The 19437-nt window shown below is 42.4% G+C and overlaps 1 protein-coding gene across 5 annotated transcripts in view; it reads left to right on the top strand.

Annotated features, from left to right (window-relative positions):
- AEBP2 (AE binding protein 2) overlaps positions 1-13718 on the top strand; it is a 42506-nt gene extending 28788 nt beyond the window's left edge. For 3 of the 5 annotated variants that reach the window (XM_084766281.1, XM_084766282.1, XM_084766278.1), the window contains 4 exons: positions 290-357; positions 887-1000; positions 2914-2940; positions 3455-4889. In XM_084766281.1, coding sequence (XP_084622407.1) covers positions 290-357; positions 887-1000; positions 2914-2940; positions 3455-3500 — 255 coding nt within the window. In that variant the 3' untranslated portion in view covers positions 3501-4889. Of the gene's footprint in view, positions 1-289; positions 358-886; positions 1001-2913; positions 2941-3454; positions 4890-5830; positions 7472-13519 lie in introns of those variants that run through there. The other 2 variants (XM_084766279.1, XM_084766280.1) reach the window with 2 other exon arrangements.
- Positions 13719-19437: the final 5719 nt, after the last annotated feature.

Genomic DNA, 19437 nt, shown 5'->3' with positions numbered 1-19437 from the left:
TAACTGCTGAGCAACCTGACAGCCATTTGTTGCTTTAGTTTTTTTTTTAATTTAAAGGAATATTTATTATTTTTAAATTATGTGTGGGGGCACCTTGGCAATGTCAGTATCATGTGAAGAGATTCGCATGTGCAAAGTAGGGAGGGCAAGATTTTTGTGGTGTCAGTGCCTTTCCTGTGTAGGCATGACCACTTCAAGTTCTTTACAGTATAGAAAAATGGTATTTTATAAATAGTTGGTTTTTCTTTTCTCTTTTCTTTTTAACCATTTCTTTTTGTAATGCTACTAGGTAATAGCTAAAAGAAAGGAGGAATCTGGAAAGATAAAGCTTTTACTTCATTGGATGCCTGAAGATATGTAAGTATTTGAAATATTATGTATAAGAAATAAACTTTCCAGGCGGTGGTGTTGCACACCTTTAATCCCAGCAGAGGCAGGTGGATTGCTGTGAGTTCGAGGCCAGACTGGCCTACAGAGAGAGTCCAGGACAGCCAAGGCTAACACAGAGAAACCTTGTCTCAAAAAAGAAAAAGAAAAGAAAATAAATAAACTCAATGCCTCAGGCAGGGTGTAGATAGCACTCCTATCCTGGAACTCACTCTGTAGACCAAGCTAGCCTTAAACCTAGAGATCTGCCTCCCGAGCGCTGAGATGAAAATGGTGTGCAACCGCTGTTCAGCTCAGTTTTATTAAAATCCTGGGTGTTATTTATTTATCTTGGAGTTGGAGTGTCTGGTCCCCGAGTAGATAGACGGCCTGGCACACCTGTCTTTGCAGAAGCATATAGGTGTCTCTGTCAGCTGCAGAAAAGGCTGGAGAGTATGACAGCATTGAAATGATAAGTCTAGGATAACTAAATCATTGGCTTTTCTTTTTTAATCTATAGCCTGCCAGATGTATGGGTGAATGAAAGTGAACGACATCAGTTAAAAACTAAAGTAGTTCATTTATCAAAGCTACCCAAAGATACTGCCTTGCTGTTGGACCCAAACATTTACAGGTAATTTACTTCATGACAGTGTGCTTTTTTTTGTTTTCATCTTGAACTTTTCTAAAGTTTGGGTAAGTTGGGATTTTTTTCTTTCTCTGTTGAGATTGAATATTCTTTATCTAAAATTCTGGATGTTTGTTTTGTTTTTGCCTAGACAGGACTAATTGAACATCCCTCATCAGAACCTTTAAAATCATGTTGATTCTCAAAAGGCTTTAGAGTGTAGGTTCCTGGACTTGTGATAAGCAACTTGTGCTTGATTTCTCTGTTCAACAGACTTGAGGGTTTTGGGAGTCAGGCAGGACCTGTGGGGGAAGAGGGTCTTACGCAGCCCGTGCTACCCAGCCGTGCTGTGGAGCCAGTGCTGCCCTAGCACCCCTGTGTCGGTTATTGTTGCACACTGCATTTCTCTACTGTTTGTTCCCTTTAAATAGCAGTGATATCACAGGAATAGAACACAGAAACACAGTATTTTGATAAGGTTTATATGCTTGTTTAATTCTAGATTTGTTTAGATTACTTGCTTAGATTATAATACACAAGTATTTTGAAATTCTTTTAAAAGCGTGATTCTGAGGCTGAGAATGGCTCAGCAGTGGAAGGTGCATGCTTTCGCAGAGGAATGAAGTTAGTGTAAGCACCCACATCAGCTTTGTGACTTAGTAATAGGAGATCTGATTCCCCCTGACCTCATGGGCACCAGAGCATGTGATAGTAAGTCTTAATTTTAAAAAGATGCGGTTAGGGTTTAATCAGACTTTTGTGAGACTGTCTTAAGTACCATGTACTTCATTTCCTTTCCCCAAACTTTTCAAAAGAATAGTTTAAAGTGGCAGTGTGCTTGCTTAATGTTTCTGGGTCTCATTTCTAAGCTTGCCGGTTAATGTGTTACAAAGAGAAGTGCCCAGGAGATACTGTTAGGTGATACACATCATGGCAGCCTTTCTTGGGTCACTGTATCTTCACATAGATTGTAACTGCAGTAAAAAGTTCATTTCATCTGCCCAAGGTCACTCAGTATGAGCCTAAACTTCATGCTGCTGTAGCCAAATAGACTACTTGGGTGATTAAACAGTGATGAAAAAGCCATTTACCTTTATATTTTTAGAATGTTTTCAAGACAAGGTCTCTCTGTGTAGCCTTTGGCTGTCCTGAACTCACATTGTAGACCATGCTGGTCTCGAACTCACAGCGATCTGCCTACCTCTGCCTCCCGAGTGCTAGGATTAAAGGCGTGCGCCACCACGCCCGGCTGAAGCTATACATTCTAAAAAAATATTCATTTAGTTATTATTTATACAATATTCTACATGTATATGTGTCTGCAAAACCAGATGAGGGCACCAGATGTCACTATACACGGTTATGAGTTACCATGTGGCTGCGGGGAATAGAACTCCACACCTCTACAAGAACAGCCAGTGCTCTTAATCTCTGAGCCATCTCTCCAGCGCCCCCTTCTTGTGTTTTTAAGGAATGGTTTCTGAAAACCACTAGAAAATGTACACTTCCAAATGAGACTACAAAAAACACTTATTTGAAATTTAAACATACATTTAAAAATAGTAGTTAAAAACACACGTTAAATATGGAACCTTTTGTGTTTTGAGACAGGGGTTCTCTTAATAGAAACACCACTTACAGAGATGGTTTTTTTAATTAAATTGTACTAATATCTGTATGTTTTAGCAATAATACCTTTTGCTTTCAATATACATATTTGTGTTCCAGCTGTCCGTGAACTCCCAAGTTTACGTTGGGGCTGAAGGCACGCTCCAGGACTTGGAAATACATTCCTTTTTGTGATGGCCTTTCACCGTCACTGTGTTCAGTTCTACAACTTTTAGTGGTTTTTTTTTTTAAAGTACTCTGTGTGTTTGATTCAACTGAATAAGGACTTTCTTTTCTTTTTCTTTTTCTAGAACAATGCCACAGAAGAGGTTGAAGAGGTAAAACATACATAAATACATAAACGCAAACAAGCGGGGACACCTGCAGTCTTAGTCACTGACAATGGGCTTAGGGAAAGTTGCACATTAGAGTCAACCCCTTCCTCTTTTATTTTTAAGTCCAGTATTTAGAGTAATATTTATGCTTAGTGTGGACATTCTGTGAATGAAGTAGGTCTTCTGTGGAATATATTAATATATTACTGTAGTCCACATGTCATGGAATGGCGCTGTGGGAGACTGCGCAGACACTCTCTGGCAACTCAGTTGAACAGCTTCTGAAAGGCTTTGCATGCTCGCTGCTTAAGCTGCTGTTTTTCTTCCCCCTAATGATTACAGTAGTTTTATTGGAAAGACAAACAATTGCCCTTAAAAATACCAAAAGCACTGTAAGATATCCATCTTGACAGTGTGTACTGATTTGAAGTCTTAATAGAAAATATTTAGACAGTGGAAATTACCTTTCAGTTCTGATAAATAGATGTGATTGGTTGCCATTTGTGTTCTTTTGCAGAACTCTGATAAGAAAAATGTTCAATTTGTATTTAAGCAAACAGTGAACGACATTTGCAATCAACTAAAAATTCGTCTATCGAATTAGGTCTGAGAATAACTGTTTAAGAGTGTTGCCATATGTCTGGCTCCCTTTTCAGGACTAGGTTCTCTTGGGGCACAGTGTCAATGGTTTTTGAAAAAAAAAACTCTCAATTTCAAATTATTTGAATAATCCTCATATTTTCATTTAACCTTTGACTCTTAATTTTATGCCCGGGGAAACTGGTCCTTTTTTTTTTAATGTAAAAAAAATTGTATTTTTTTTAAAGTATCTTCAAACCGAATCTTTTATGCACCAAAGTTGGTTTTGAAAAGGAAAATAAAATCACTTTCTTGCTTGGCAGGCAAGAGGCCATATGGAATTTTTAAAACTTTTACAGAAATGGAAATATGTGTAGCTTGTCAGTACTGTATCAAACAAATGTCCATAGAGATAATAGAGCATTGCTTGTAAATAATCGAGCAGATTTGTAATATATTTTTCTATTATGAAATGTACTGTAGATGTTTTCTAGCGGCATGAACGTCAATGTATATACTATGTAGAAATGATATTGAAGGAAATTTAACTCACTGGTGCTGCCAGAGGGATTGCTAACAAGCACCTTTACTGAGAGCTGTCTCTGCAGACTGAGGACTGTGTACTACTGTTAAGTCTAAGAACAAAGCATCCACATCCTCCCAGGGAGCCTTTGAGGGAGGACCTAGACCCACAATGGGAGTTGATGGCTGGGCAGTTGTTCCTTACTGTTGGGAGCATGTGCTGTGCAGTCAGACTGCAGAAAGCACTCCTCACTCACTCAGAGTTCTCACTTCCTACAGTGACAGGAAAACCAGCAGTTTTTACACTAAAGTTTTTAAAGAATAGACAAATATAAAATTAAACCTTTGGTTCCAATTTTGGGACAGATTCCATGATGCATAGATCATTTCTCATTTGCTTAGAAAAGAAAAAAAACAAATGCACAAAAGGTACTAAAAGCATGGGGGGCTCTAACAGGGGTAAAGAGGTAGACATGAAATGAGTCATCGACCCTGAGGGACGAGAAGGGAAGCACTGCCAATGAGGATGCTCTGCACGGCCGTCTAATGCTCTGTAGCAAACGGGAGTTTATTTTCAAAAGAAGAAAAGCAGTGTGTTCTTACTATTTTTTCTTTGTTTTTGCTTAAGCACTTCATCATTTGTTTTATTTTGTATCTGCAAAGTACTCTGCAATCTTTGTTCCTTTAAAATCTTGATTTGTTTAAACATTGCCAAATAGAGTGTTTCAGACATAATAGTTTGTATCTGTATTTTTATTTTACTGTTTCATGTTCTTGTCATTCTTAATTGACCGATGATTGTAGACCTTGCTTGAGTATTTTTTCTAATAAAACAAAGCAAATCACACTTAGCTTCAAATTGTAACAATTCAATTTAATTTTAAGATGATATCTTGAAACACACATCCAACGTTTTAGGTGCACGGAGAACAAATTGGTTACTACCAATTTATAGAAAAACGTACATGTCAAAATATTGCTGGTTGTTGATTGGCCTTTGAGTACTCATGGTCCGTTTGCTTCTGATGTGACTTGGGTTTGACACTGTTGTTAGCACACCAAAAAATTTATATGAAGTAAAATAAGTTTTATACATATTTACACATGATTGGGATGTATGAAATTTAGTCTGTAATGTTTATTAATGTTTCTCCTTACCCAGCTCAGTTCATCCTGTGCACATATATGATGTGTTTGTAGCGGGCCCAGGACTAGTTCTTCAAATCCACGTCTAGTTGAGCACCGGACAGCCTGCAGCCTACAGGCACAGCCGTTATTTTCATATTTGTTGTTTCTCTCCCTGCAGTTGCATATTGAGTAGTGAGACTTAGAGGCCAACAAGCCTGAGGTGTTTTGTGCCTGCTCTATAAAGATGGTTGCTCAGCCCTTGTGTAGCTGATAAAATTTCTGGAGCAGTAAACACAGACCACACAATTTACATTTAACACAGTGGTGTTAATGTTGGTAGTGAGCATGGTGCTAAATTTCCGAGAAGATCTTTTCATATACTTTGCAGCATGTACCGCCATAGGCACCTGAGGCCATGGCATTTGAGTGAGGCTTTCATGTTGCATTTCTTAGTATTGTTGAGGATCTACTATTTTATTATGTGTCCTTTGTCTTACAGGGATTAAATGAGAATCTATAAGTCAGATTCTGTGTTTCAACCACAAGTAACACTTGTTTTATCTAAAATAATTTTGAAGTAGTAAATATTGTAAAAATTTTAAAGTTCTTTATTTTTCTAATAAACCTTTTCATAATATGGCTACACATGAATTCTGAATTTCAGATGAAAAGAAAATAAAGTGGACAATAATACTTAACCCTCAAGTATATTCAAATGTGTCTAACTCATTGAACATACAACCTGGGTGCTCTGACTGGCCCTGCTGTTGGGAGATCAGAGCAAGAGGATTGCCAAGAGTCCAGTGCCAGAGTGGGAGCCCGAGGCAGAGCAAACCAAGTAGAAAAGAAGAGACACTGACATATTAGGGACCATTGAGGTGGCTCAGTGATAAAGATGCTTGGTAACAGGCCTAGTGATCTGAGTTCCATCCCTACAATCCACACGGTTTGAGGACTGTGAAATTGTCTCCTCCAGCAAGTAAATAGACATACTAATATCTTAAATATGCAAATACTCTTTTAAAAGGTAGAATTTAAAGCAGGTTGTTTGCTTTCTGAATTGTTTTCTCCCTGCATGGTTAACAAGAGCCGTGAGATCATACTGAGCGAATTTATTTCAGAGTGATAATTGTGGTTGAAGTAGTATAAACATTCTGTTTAGTCGCAGCCTTAATGTCTTTATTTTTATAATGCCCCTGTATAAATCCTAAAGGCAAACCAAATTTAAGCCTATGTGGATTTGTAATGCAAAGCCTGACATGTTGGTGTGTCTAACAAGTCCTCAGGTTGCAGAGATACATATATAATATATATAGTTTATAAAGAAAAATTCTAACCATATATTATTTGGAAGTTTTTTTTAGAGGAGTGGCACTTTGAGGTTTTAATTTAAGATATTTTTCTATTCTATTTCATAAAAAGATAAAATTGGAAAATTTGTGCGTAAATATTTTTCTTTAATTGTTTAAGAATCTTGTGACCTTTGCAATTTTAACACTGCAGCTTTAATATAAATAACATTTTTAGAATTTTTCTTTGTAATAAAAAGGTGAGACTATTTTGTAATTTCTAGTGTTTTCCTTGTGAGCCTTAATAGACTTAAAATGTAGGCATGAAATGTTGTGTTCTGATTTTTTAATTGTTAAAAAGGTTGAAAGCAAACTTATTTAGCTTGATTCCTGCCCTACGTAAAGCCCGCCGCCCCCCCCCCCCAGTGTCACACATGGCTCTGCTAAGCTGAAAACAGGTTGTAAGCAGTTTCCAGCAGAGTTTTGTTTTTTCCCTAGGTCAGTATTTCCACTATACCAAGTTGCTTCTCAGTGTTATACTCAACACAAAATAACTGATGATTTGTAAAGAGTGCTTTTTGGTGAGGTGCTGTGGAGAGCTTCAGCAGGGCACAGGACCCTAGGATTAAGTTGAGCAGTGATGTCTGCCTTTACATACAGATTTAATAAAAGGGACCTGCGTTTGGATATCTAAACATACTCAGTGGGAATGATTGCTGATGTTACATCTCATAAACTTAGTTGTGATGTTTATTTAATCTCACTAAAATGCTTGTTTTTGGCAGAACCTCTTAAGAATAGTAAAAAACCTCAGTGAAATTGCTGTGAATGATGTCAGTAACCCTGTCCTGAGGGCCTGCCTGACCTGTGCTTTCTTTGCTTATAAGGCTGCCCAGCCTTGCTGTCCTATATTTTGATGACCTTTTTTCTTCATTGTTTACATCCTGAGGAAAACGTGTTTTACAACTTTATAACAATATCTATGTTTCTTGTAAAGAAAATTTCACAAATTTTTATGCCTGTGGTTCTTGTGTGTGTTTATTAAGATAGCATTTGAGGTTGGGTGTGGAAGGATCATGTTTTGGGGGATTTATATAGCTAGGGAATATTAACAAAGTAGAAAACTTTTGGCACTTATGTAGGAGTGGAACTCAGCACCTCAGGTGGTTAAAGCCGTCTCCCAGTGAGTTCCCCTATCTCTGAGTCTTCTCTTGGTTTCTGGGCCCAGTGCAGGCAGTTTAACTGAGAACACTATTAGATGTTCAAAAAGACCCTCAATGGAAAGTCTCACTGACGCAGGCACAGTCGTAGCCTTCTGTAGATGTTGGTCTCCTGTCTGTCTCAGAATATGCCTCTCCTAAGTCAGCTCAGTGGTCTGGCTTGTCAACAAACATATTTAAAATGTACATGTAAGGAGAAAGGAGTGCACACAATTAAATAGCATGTGGCACTGAACTGAGTAAGCAGTGCAGTTGAATGACGAGTATCCTAAGTCAGAAATGCTGAAAAGTATATGAAATTTGGAAAAATGAGCAGGCTCAAGTGATGAAGAGTGTGCTGCCTTTGCAGACCTGATTGCAGTTTCCAGTGCCTATTATGGGTTAAGCCGCCTGTAACTCCATAACCTTTTGTACTTAACCTATAAAAGTACATATTAAAAAAAAAAAGCTGTCATTCAATGTAAGCTATAGTTAGAGCATGGTGTGCACACCTTTAATCCCAGCACTTGGGGAGGCAGAGGCCAGTCTGGTCTACAAAGCGAGTCTAGAACAGCCAAGGCTACACAGAGAAACCCTGTCTTGGACAGAAAAGAAATCTTGGAGCTGGCAAGCGAATCACAGAGTTTGAGGCTAGCCTGATCTACAGAGCAAGTCCAGGACAGCCAAAGCTACACAAACCCTAAAACAACAGAAAGGCTGGGCGTGATGGTCCACGCCTTTAACTGGGAAGGCAGAGGCAGGTCGCTCTACAAAAGAAGTCCAGGACAGCCAAGACTGCAGAGAAACCCTGTGGGGGGGGGGGGAGGGCAGGAAATTACAGAGAAGCAAGTTTCATTGTGATGTGTTTGTACATGTAGTGCCCTGCACTGGTCCATTCCCCACATTCCCCACCTGCTTTCATGACAGGTCTCATTTCTTTCTCAAGTTTAACTCTAGATAGCTATTAGCTCTTTTAAAAATGTCCCGAACATTGTTTTCTTAAAGGTCTTTTTGGTTTGTTTGGTTTGGGTTTTGGTTACTCAAGTAATTAGCAATTTGAAAAAAGTTGATAAGGACTTTGTGGTTTCCTTTTAGCTATATGTAGTTGAAGTAGGTATTGGGAATATTAAAAACCAGCTGAACTGATTTTATTTTCTTTAAAGATTAAGTATACAATTCTGCCTGCATGTAGGCTTGCAAGCCAGAAGAGGGCACCAGATCTCATTACAGATGGTTGAGAGCCACCATGTAGTTGCTGGGAATTGAACTCAAGACTTTTGGAAGAGCAGCCAGTGCTCTTAGCCCCTGAGCCATCCCTCCAGCCCTCAGCCGAGCTCCTGACTTAAGGTTGCTCTTAAAATATTTAGTAACTACAACAGAGGTTATGAATTGAGTGGCTTGTTTGGCCAGTCTCATGGCTTCTATCAGTTTGTTGCTGGGTTCTGGGGCCCGTCCGTGTGATTGAGGCCACTAACACAGCTGCCTCCCAAGTTCTTGTTTTTCTACGATGGGTTCACTAGGTAATAGCTCAAGCTGTCCAACCCCCCTGCCTCTGACAGCACTCTGCCTTGTCAGACTACAGGTGATGATTTGGGATGTATTTTCCTACGCTCCCAACACTAGGAGATACTAGGACAAGATTTCAGTGGTTGTGGGTTTGTTTAATTGTGAAGCCTTTAGCCCACCCTGATACTAGGGTTGAATTTGGAACAAGCACACCACTATGTTGTATTCCCAGTGTACCTCCTACCACCGTACTGAGACGCCAGCCTTGAACACAGGTCTTTTGCCTTAACCTCCTTAGTGCTCAGATAAAGGTGCATTGCCACCTTGTCTCCAAGCTATTGTGTGTGGATGGTAGTGGATAGAATGCCATGGGATGCAAATGTTATTAAATGGGCTGGGGCTAAGTGAGTTATGTGATTTTCAGACAGATGGAAGCTCTTGTGAGCAAAGCCATAAAGGAGTTGAGAGCCTGTGCAGGCTTTAAGAGAAAAGAATTGTCAGCACAGAAGTATAAAGACCAAGAGACTAGAGGGAAGACTATTATGGCATGCATCATTCTAAACAGATGGTAAGACCTAAAAAAGATACTCAGCTTCTTGGATCTTCACACTTGAAGGAAGTAAGGCTGAGTTCATATGACAGGACATTATCTTTGAGGACATGGAGTGTTAAAAAAAAAAAAAAAAGGAAAAGAAAGTTAAGATCTGGCTATATTCTGGGGATGGTGGTGCACACCTTTGATCCCAGCATTGGAGAGGCTGTTACAGGCAGGTCTCTTGAGTTCCAAGGCCAGCCTTTTACATAGCAAATCCAGGACAGCCAGGGCTATCACACAGCATGTCTGGCTTTTTTTTTTTTAAACACCATGGCAGGTCAGGAGAGGGCTCAGCTTTGTAGCCAGAAAGACTGCATAGCTGAATTGAGACCACTAGCATGTAACCTACCTAAGAAGCACACATGAACATATGAGCACACACAGCATGGGGAGGCAGGAACCTAGAGCCTATTGGCCTGCCAGTCTAGGAGAGAAAAGCCTGTCATAGTAAATAAGGTAACTGCTCAAGTATCACTCAAGAGTAAGTCAGAATCAAAGTGCAGTAGAGTGTATTTATTTATTTTTCCTCCTTTATTAATTTATTCTTGTTACATCTCAATGGTTATCCCATCCCTTGTATCCTCCCATTCTTCCCTCCCTCCCAATTTCCCCTTATTCCCTTCCCCTATGACTGTGACTGAGGGGGATTACCTCCCCCTGTATATGATCATAGGGTATCAAGTCTCTTCTTGGTAACCTGCTGTCCTTCCTCTGAGTGCCACCAGGTCTCCCCGTCCAGGGGACATGGTCAAATTTAAAAGCCTCACTAGGATGGAGATAACAAGATAGTTTTGTTTAAACACACACGATGCACTAAGAATGCTTTAAAGAAACTAGCTCATTTGAAGGTGGAGCTGTTACTGTGTTAGAGTCTGACTCCAAGGCCACTTTGCTTTAAACTGCCAAGAATGAACAACTCTGGGGGGGTGCAGTGCACAGCTTGGGGAGGGGCATTCCAGGGATGACTGATGCTTTCCATCTGTGCTGAGGAGACATCCAAGCATCAGGCCTGATTTAAAAAAGAAGGCAGTATTTCTTTTTGTTAAACTCTGAGATTGTTGCACGCTCTGTACAAGTCGGAGTGAGAGCAGGGCGTGGTGGCAAGTGCCTTTAATCTCGGGCCCTCAGGAAAAAGAGGCAGGTGGGGGGGGGTCTCTTCCAGATCTGCCTGGTGTACAAAGTGAATCCAGGATAGCCAAGGCTCTTGTTACACAGAGAAAACTCTGTCTCTTAAAAAGTCTGGTGAATCTGAGCTTAAGCAGAACTCCTGAAGAACCAGTGAGCAGTGGGATCTGCCTGCCTCTGCCTCCACAGTGCTAGGATTCACGGTGTGTGCCACCAAGCCCAGCCTAACTTCTTCCCCCTTCTTGAATAAATCAATATGCTCATCAGCTGCCAAAGGATAAAAGAACAACCAATTCATAGTTCAAGTCATTGATCAAAACTGCCTTGCTGCAGGGCATGGTGGCACATGCCTTTAGTTCCAGCACCCGGGAAGCAGAGGCAGGGGGATAGCTGTGAGTTCCAGGCTAGCCTGGTCTACAGAGAGTTTCAGGGCAGTCAGTGGTATTACACAGAAAAGCTAAAAAACAAAAACAACTCCCCACACTGCCTTGCCTTCTTGTGTGCTTTTACTGATGTCAGTCAGCATCTTGGATCCTGTGGGGTATTGGGGGTAAGGTCACATTAACATAATGTGTGGAAATAGGCAGTAGACACCAAATACTAAGTACCAGCTGGTTCTGAGCTGGCAGAACTTGGCAAAGTTGCCTAGCACTACAGGCAAGTTTCTGCCCTTCCCTTTTAGGGTATAGGAAGTAAGCTCTAAGAGGGTACAGTGCTTCCTGACACCACGTTTGGAAACATTGGAGAACTCCTGACACCCCATAGAAAGATTTTCTATCCCTTCCCTTCCCCTCTTTCTCCTCCCTCCCTACTTTACTTCCTTTAGTTTTTAGTCCAGGCTCACCTTGAAATAACTTCCTTGTTCAGGCTGGCCCTGAAATTGTGTCTGTTTTCTTGCTTCAGCCTCACAGAGTTTACAGACATGTGACACCATATCTGGTCAGCTTTTTACATAAGATGTAAAAAAAAAAAGTAGGGCAAAGTAGGCTGCAATAAACTGTCCCTATTACCTTTGTGCAAAGGTAATAAACATCTTTGTTTTTTGTTTTTTCAAGACAGGGTCTCTCTGTGTAGCCTTGTCCGTCCTGGACTCACTTGGTAGACCAGGCTGGCTTTTGGACTCACAGAGATCTGCCTGCCTCTGTTTCCGAGAGTGGGGTGCATGTCTCTTGAGCAGTAGCCCCATTTGCCAGAAATGCCTTACTTACCATTTCTTGACCCTGCTGGCAGCTCGAAAGTGGTCAAGCTTCAACTCGCCAGCCTCAGCAAACCTCTGCCCTCCTTAAACCTGCACGTTTCTCCCAGGTTGCTGACGTTTCTTTAAAGAGAAACACTGTTCCATCTCACCCCTGCATGCTTGGCTTCCCCACTGTTGATTTCCGACTTGAGTCCTCTCAGCATGGAAATAAACCTGCCCATGTGTTGTTTCCTAGTGTTCTTTTGTTTGCTTTGTTTTTCAAGACAGGGTTTCTCCAATTCTTTACAATTGGAGTTATAGGACTAATAAAATAAATTACGTTTCTATTTGTACTTTCTGTTTTTTTTTCCCCCCAAAACAGAGTTTCTCTGTGTAGCCTTGGCTGTCCTGGACTCCCTTTGTAGACCAGGCTGGCCTCGAATTCACAGCGATCCGCCTGCCTCTGCCTCTCGAGTGCTGGGATTAAAGGCGTGCGCCACCACGCCTGGCCTATTTGTACTTTCTAATTGTGACTGATCTTGTTGCCCCAGACATGTAATGAAAAATAAAACATGTGTCTGGAGACACAATGATATAATTTGTACTTATTGGATAATCATTAGTCTGTCTTTGTTATTTGAACCGTGTATAAGAGCCAATCTGCTTGCTAGTCAGTCATAGCTGTAAGATTCCCTTGACCACTGTGCCTGACTCACTCTGCCCTCTTGGACTCCTTATCTGCTCTCAATCCACCCTGTTAACCACAGCAGCAAAACCCAAAAGATAAAGTGGATCAAATTCCTGAAAAAGAAAAAGTCCCAAATTATCCCTGACATTTACTTTCCTTGGTTATGAAAACATAATAGGATGTATAGGGAAGTTACTATTTTTTTCTTCCTTTTAAAGAATTCTTTTTCATGGTTAAGAATGGGCATTGCTCTTACAGAAGACTGTCATTCGGTTTGCAGCCTTTATGTCAGAGGGCTCACAATCACCAGTAACTCCAGCCTGTGTGATGTGCTCGGCCCTCTTTGGCTTTGGTACTCACAACCACAGCCACATGTACATCCTTAAAAATAAAACTAAGAGAAGTTCTCTTTCTGTGCGTGGGTGAGTACGTGGCCTGCTGCCATTGGGGAGGCCAGCAGACAACTGTGAGGAGTTGCTTCTCTCCTTCGGTCTTCAGGGTTTGAACTAAGGATGCTAGGCTTGTGCAGCAAATGCTTTTGTGCCCTGAGCTATCTTGCTGTCCCGCATCCTTTGGGTAAGTAATATCCCTGGCTGAAGAGAAACAATGACTTTGTTCATATGAAGTAATGTAATGTCTCTCTAACTGATGGAGAGAAAAGGATGTTTCATGACAAATATTAAGAATCCCAGGAGGCAGAGGCAGGAGGATCTCTGGGAATTGGAGGCCAGCCAGGACTACTTAGTGAGATCTGTTTTTTTTTTTTAAACACAGAGGCAGCTCATGACCAGTAAACCATCATTGCAGAAGACACTGAACAGAATACTGCATACCAAAGAGGAAGAAAGTCTCAGTCACAGGCACACAGGAAAAATATATTTTGTGGGAGGAAAAGATGAATGAAGGATGTCCACCATAGCCAAGAAGCCTCTAATACTATAGGATAGAAATGAATAAACAATAACCCAACCAACCAACTAAAACTGAAACTCAGTAAAAGTATAGGAGTTAGTATATATGTACTTCTCAATAATAACTTCAAATGTAAATGGAATTAGCACAGCAACAGACTGGCTAAAAACTAAATCCCATCACATTGCCAAGAAATACACCCCTGGTAAAGGTCCTCACAGACTCAATCAAAGTGTCAAGTCAGCTAAGAGAATGCAGGCTGAAAACCAGCTAGCCTAGCTGTATTGATAGTTAATCAGATAGAGTTCAAACCATAGCCAGCCAGGAGGCCAGTTCATATTAATAAAGAGAATAATTAGCTAACCATAACAATTATAAACTTGTTATCAACCACATGTTGGGGGGGGGGCTCTAGGTTTCATAAAACAAACACTGATAGCTGTGCGAAGTCACCCTGGTCCTGATCCAGTAAGAACAGATGATGGTGTCATCTTTGGATATTTCACCCCAGCTAAAAGTAGAACACAGGCAAATGGCCACATCTAGAAGAGATGGAATCCAGCCCTTGGAACCTCTAAAACAGATCATGTTCCAAGCTGATGGTGGTGAGGGCACCTGAAATCCCAGCACTTGGGACAATCAGCCAAGAGTTCCGAGCTACTCTCCCCTCCGTAGTGAGTTTGGCCAGACTGGGCCGAGCTACAAAACACCCTGTCTTTAAAAGCAAACAAAAGCCAGATGTGGCAAGTGTCTTTAATCTTAGCAGTAGGGAACAGAGGCAGGCAGGCCTCTTTCAGTAAAGTCTGGTGTACAAGTGGGTTGGAGGTCAGTCAGGGCTACATACTTAATCCTGACTCATAAAGCAATTACAAAATTAAAAAAAAAAAAGATGTGAGCTGGAGAGAAGGCTTAGCTGTTAAAGGCACTGGCTGCTCTTGCAGAGGGCTGAGGTTTAGTGCCCAGCAACCCACATCAGCTCACAACCATCCAGAACTCCAGTTCCAGGGCACCTACTGTGGTCTTCTGCCTCCACAGGCACCAGGCACACATGTGGTACCCAGACATACAAGCAGGCACTGTTCACCCAGCAGAGGGATCCTGGATTGCATAAAACTGGAGACAGCGATGTGACCATTGCTATGCAGTCATTGCTCTGTGCGTCTTGACTATGGATACAGTGTGACCAGTTGTCTTGAGCTCCTGCTGCTGTGACTTCTACTATGAGGGAGCCTGGATACAACCTGGAACTGAGAGCTGGCATAATCCCCTGTTCCCTTAGGTGCTTAGGTATTTTATCACAGCAAAGAAGAAGCCAAGACACCGGTGAAGGGCAGACACCCCTGAACGGCAGTCATCTGCCGGCTACTCTGTTTCTTCCATTGAAACAATCCTATTTTGTTCTCCTGCCCAGAGCTCTTATATTTTTAAATTTTTTACAATCTGTTTGAGACAAAGTTTCACTCTGCAGACCAGGCTCATCTGAAACTCCCTTGGTAAACCAGATTGGCCTGCATTTTGCAGTGAGCCTCCTTGCTCAGCCTATGGAGTGCTGGGATTACAGGTGTCTGTCACATTGAGGTAGGGTGCTTTGCTGAACCCTGAGCTCACCGATTTACTGACCTGGCTGAATTTGGAATCTACCTGTTTCCGCATCCCCTGTGCTGGGGTTACAGATGTGTGCTGGGTATTTTACAAGGGTGAGAGATTCAAACCCAGGTTTGCATGTTTGGGCAGCAAGCACGTGACCAAGGCATCTGGTGTAACTGTGTGTGTATAGATTTATTTCTATATGCACATATTTTAATCTCAAGGTTCTGGTGGCTGGCGAGTTGGCTCAGTAGCTAAGAGCACTTGTTCTTTCAGACCGAGGTTTGATTTCTACCACCGACTTGGTGGCTCCTAGCTGTCTGTAATTCCAGATTTGGGGGATCTGACGTCCTTTTCTGGTCTCTGTGGGCACTGCAGGAGCACAGTGCACAGGCATGCATGTAGTCAAAACACAGGGTTTCTCTGTGTAACAGCCTTGGCTATCTCCTAGAACTCACTCTGTAGACCAGGCTGGCCTTGAACTGGCTCTCAAGTGCTGGGATTAAAGGGGTGAGCCATCATTGCCTGGCCATAAAATAAAATTTAAATCTAGATTCTGCATATAAAAATCCATGACATGCTGGGCCTGGTGGTGCATCCCTTTAATCCCAGTACTTCGGAGGCAGAGGCAGGTGGATCACTGAGTTTGAGGCCAGCTTGGTCTACAAAGTGAGTCGAGAATAGCCAAGGCTACACGGAGAAACCCTGTCTTGAAAACAAAACAAAACAAATCCATGATATTTTGTCTTTCTTCTTCCAACCGGTATTATATATATATTCCATATATATAATGCATATCATATATATAAATAGTACACACACACACACACACACACACACACACACACACACACACACACATATATATGAGTTAAATCCATACAAAAGTTGAAGATGGTAGTTGCGTCAGTGCAGAAGTCTGGAATCAGTGTAGAATCATACTGTGAGCAAGACAGTGTTCTCCCCTCTGCTGCCTAGGGGACACTAGGGGTGGGTGTCTGGGAGAGGGAGGCTGGAGATGTACTCTAGGAGTTCAGAGTCAGGGGGTGCTCAGTCCGCCTCTTGGGGAGCGAGAGGCAAGCCTCGGGGTCAGCATCTGTAACCTGGTGAGTTTCACTGGAGGCTGATAAGAGGGAAGGTAAAGCAAGTTCCTAGATCACTCTTCACCCTTCAGGGCCCCGGCGGCACACCATGTGGTTTGAACAGCTCTGGCAATTATTCTAGCAAGCGCGTGCGTGCGTGCGTGCGTGCGTGCGTGCATGTTTCAAGGCCCATCATCATCTCTGCAGGAGGCTCTTAGGATTCAGACCTTATTCTACCCTGACATGAGCAGCATTCTCAACATTTGTAAGACCGATTCTTTTTTGTTAATTGGCACATCGCATTTCCAAACACAGTGGATCCACTGCGGTCGCTCATCATGTAGGCTAAGAGCCCTCACATTTGCCCCAACTTTCCCTGAAAGATGAACATCCTGAATGTTGAAGGAGAAGAAAGAGCTCTGGGCTGTACCCACACTCTGCGTGGCCCAGTGCTGGGAGGACAGTGTTGGGGCCTCTTGGATAAGCCTCTGTTTTCCATATCTGGCAGAGTGAACAGATGCGAATTTGTAAATGCGAGTGAAGAGTGTTGGAAGAGTATGCGAAAGTGAGCCCTTGTCTACTCTAGTCCATTAACAAAAATCAGTGGGGAAAACCGAGAGCGCATTAGGAGACTCACATAGACTTTTCTGGGGCATTCTAAGAATGCTGTCGGCGAAAGGGATTTTATGAACTCTCCTGGGAAGCTCCCAACTGTTTCTGTGGGAAAGTGTGTTCTGACATTCAACTCTGGATGTCTGGTACCTGTCTGCACCTGTCACAATTCCAGAGGGATTCACAGGAATTTTGCTGTTTGATGTCAAAGATTGGAGCTGTACTCTCTTTACCAGAGGCTCCATGGAGTGAGGCAAACACGTGGTGGGCACAGGCATTGATTTTTATCCCCGCAGAGAAGGGAAATTTTCTAGCAATAAGAGCAGTGTTTCTAGTGCCAGGGTTCTATCCATACATATCTATGGAAAGACAAGAAGTTTGGAAACTTGCTGGAATGGAGCCCAGAGCTCAGGACCCGAGGCAACAGCTAGAGTTCTGTTGCCTGCACGTGAGGCTTGGCTTCTTCCCGTACTGCCCAGGACTGTGTATGGCCAGCAGTACTCCTGGATCCTGGCCTATCGTCAAAGCCTATCTGGCACTAGGTGTGACATTGATGCAGTGTCTCATTTCCCTCTTCACTCTGGGGACAAGCAGAGTTGGCTCCATGCCTGGGCACGCCCTGTGAGGCGGTGGAAGGGGGCAAGGGCTCAGCATGGCCAGCACCTGGCAGTCTGTCTTTGCTTCGAAAGAATGTTATTTCTCAGTGGCTTAAGAGGCTAGAACTAGAAATGGAATATTTTATCTACCTCGCATAGATTTGGTTTACAAAAATCAATCTGAAAAAAAAAATAGTGGCTGAGCTTTTCTCAATATCACTGCCTATGTCTAGTGACTCACATTCATAGAGAGCTGTGTGTGACGTTTCTTAGGTGTGTCTTACGAGGTCACAGTGATGAAGTTGCCTAATGCCGCCATTCTCAGCAAGCACCACCATGACCAAGTGACTCTCTGCCTGCGTGAAGTCACATGCACACAGAAATGAAATGTTAGGTGTCACAGAAAAACTAGTGCCAGCTTCTCCTCCATTTTCTCTTAATCAACTTTCCGAGGGGCTGGGCTCAAAGGCAGAGCACTGTCTAGCAGGTGTGAAGCCTCACATTCAAGCTATATTATCGCCTATGACAAAACAAACTAACAACAACAACAACCCCCAAAATACCCCAAATTTTTACATTCAGATGTGTGGGCACGTGGGAACCATCTGTGGAAAATGTCACTGAAAACTTCTCTATTTTTTGTTTTTTGTTTTGTTTTGTTCTTTCGAGACAGGGTTTTTCTGTGTAGCCTTGGCTGTCCTGGACTTGCTTTGTAGACCAGGCTGGCCTCGAACTCACATCAATCCACCTGCCTCTGCCTCCCAAGTGCTGGGATTAAAGGTGTATACCACCACTGCTCGGCCTTTTTTTTTTTTTTTTAAAGATTTATTATGTATACAGTGTTCTGCCTGCATGTAACACTTGCAGCCAGAAGAGGGCACCACATTGCAGTGTAGATGGTTGTGAGCCACCATATGGTTGCTGGGAATTGAACTCATGACCTTTGGAAGAGCAGCCAGTGCTCTTAACCTCTGAGCCATCTCTCCAGCCCCCCATTTGCTTATTCGTTTGACCCAACTTTCAGTTATTTTCTCCAATTTGTTTGTCCTTAGTCCTAGTCATTGAGTCTTGTCAGTTTTGTTGCCCAGGGTCTCTGAGCGCTCGAAGCAGAGCCCAGGTCCTCTGCAGGAGCTGGTAGTGCCCTGAACCTCAAGCCATCTCTTCAGCTCCTGCTAAAGGTGTCTTATGCCAGCTCCTCTCCTAACCGCGTCAATCAGACCTGATTATGGTTTTTGTCGGTTGCTGCAATGACCTTGCAGTTATCTCCCAATTCTTATTTTCTCCTTATTCTGATCAGGAGGATGATTTTAAGAACTCTACAAAGCTGCCAGCATGTGGTGGCATACCCTTTAATCCCAGCACTTGGAAGGCAGAGGCTGGCAGATTACTGTGAGTTCGAGGCCAGCCTGATCTACAAAGTGAGTCCAGGACAGCCAAAGCTACACAGAGAAACCCTGGAAAAACCAAAGGGGGGAAAAAAGCCTCTACAAAGTTGATAAGCTCAGTTATCAATGTTACATCCTTGAATGGACAAAGATTGTATAATTCTGTAGGACCAGCCTAGAGTGGGACCACTGTTCAGCACCTATCAGTGGCTGACAGAAGGTGGAGAGGAGACAGGGCTGACTGTGCTGGGGAATATGTTTGAAATTACTGGATTCCCATTTTGTGCAAGGGCTAGTGGGTGACACAGGGAAGCAGGGAAAAGATTGATCTTGATGCTCAGGATGTAGAAGGCGGGATGAAAGGAGCGTAAGGTAAGAGCTGGAATGAGAGAAGAGAAGAACAAAGTCAGAATCATAACTTTTGTTTCTAATGAGTTGGCAGGCAAGAGAGGCTTTCTTTTCTCTCTCTAATGCAAAGGAAATGAATTTTTTTAAATAAATCCCAGCAGTGTCTGTAA

This window comes from Acomys minous (genome assembly GCF_964271855.1).
Source record: "Acomys minous genome assembly, chromosome: 17".
NCBI classification, from domain to species: domain Eukaryota; kingdom Metazoa; phylum Chordata; class Mammalia; order Rodentia; family Muridae; genus Acomys; species Acomys minous.
The sequence above is the reverse complement of the archived record's forward strand: the minus strand, read 5'-3'. Positions and strand labels throughout refer to the sequence as shown.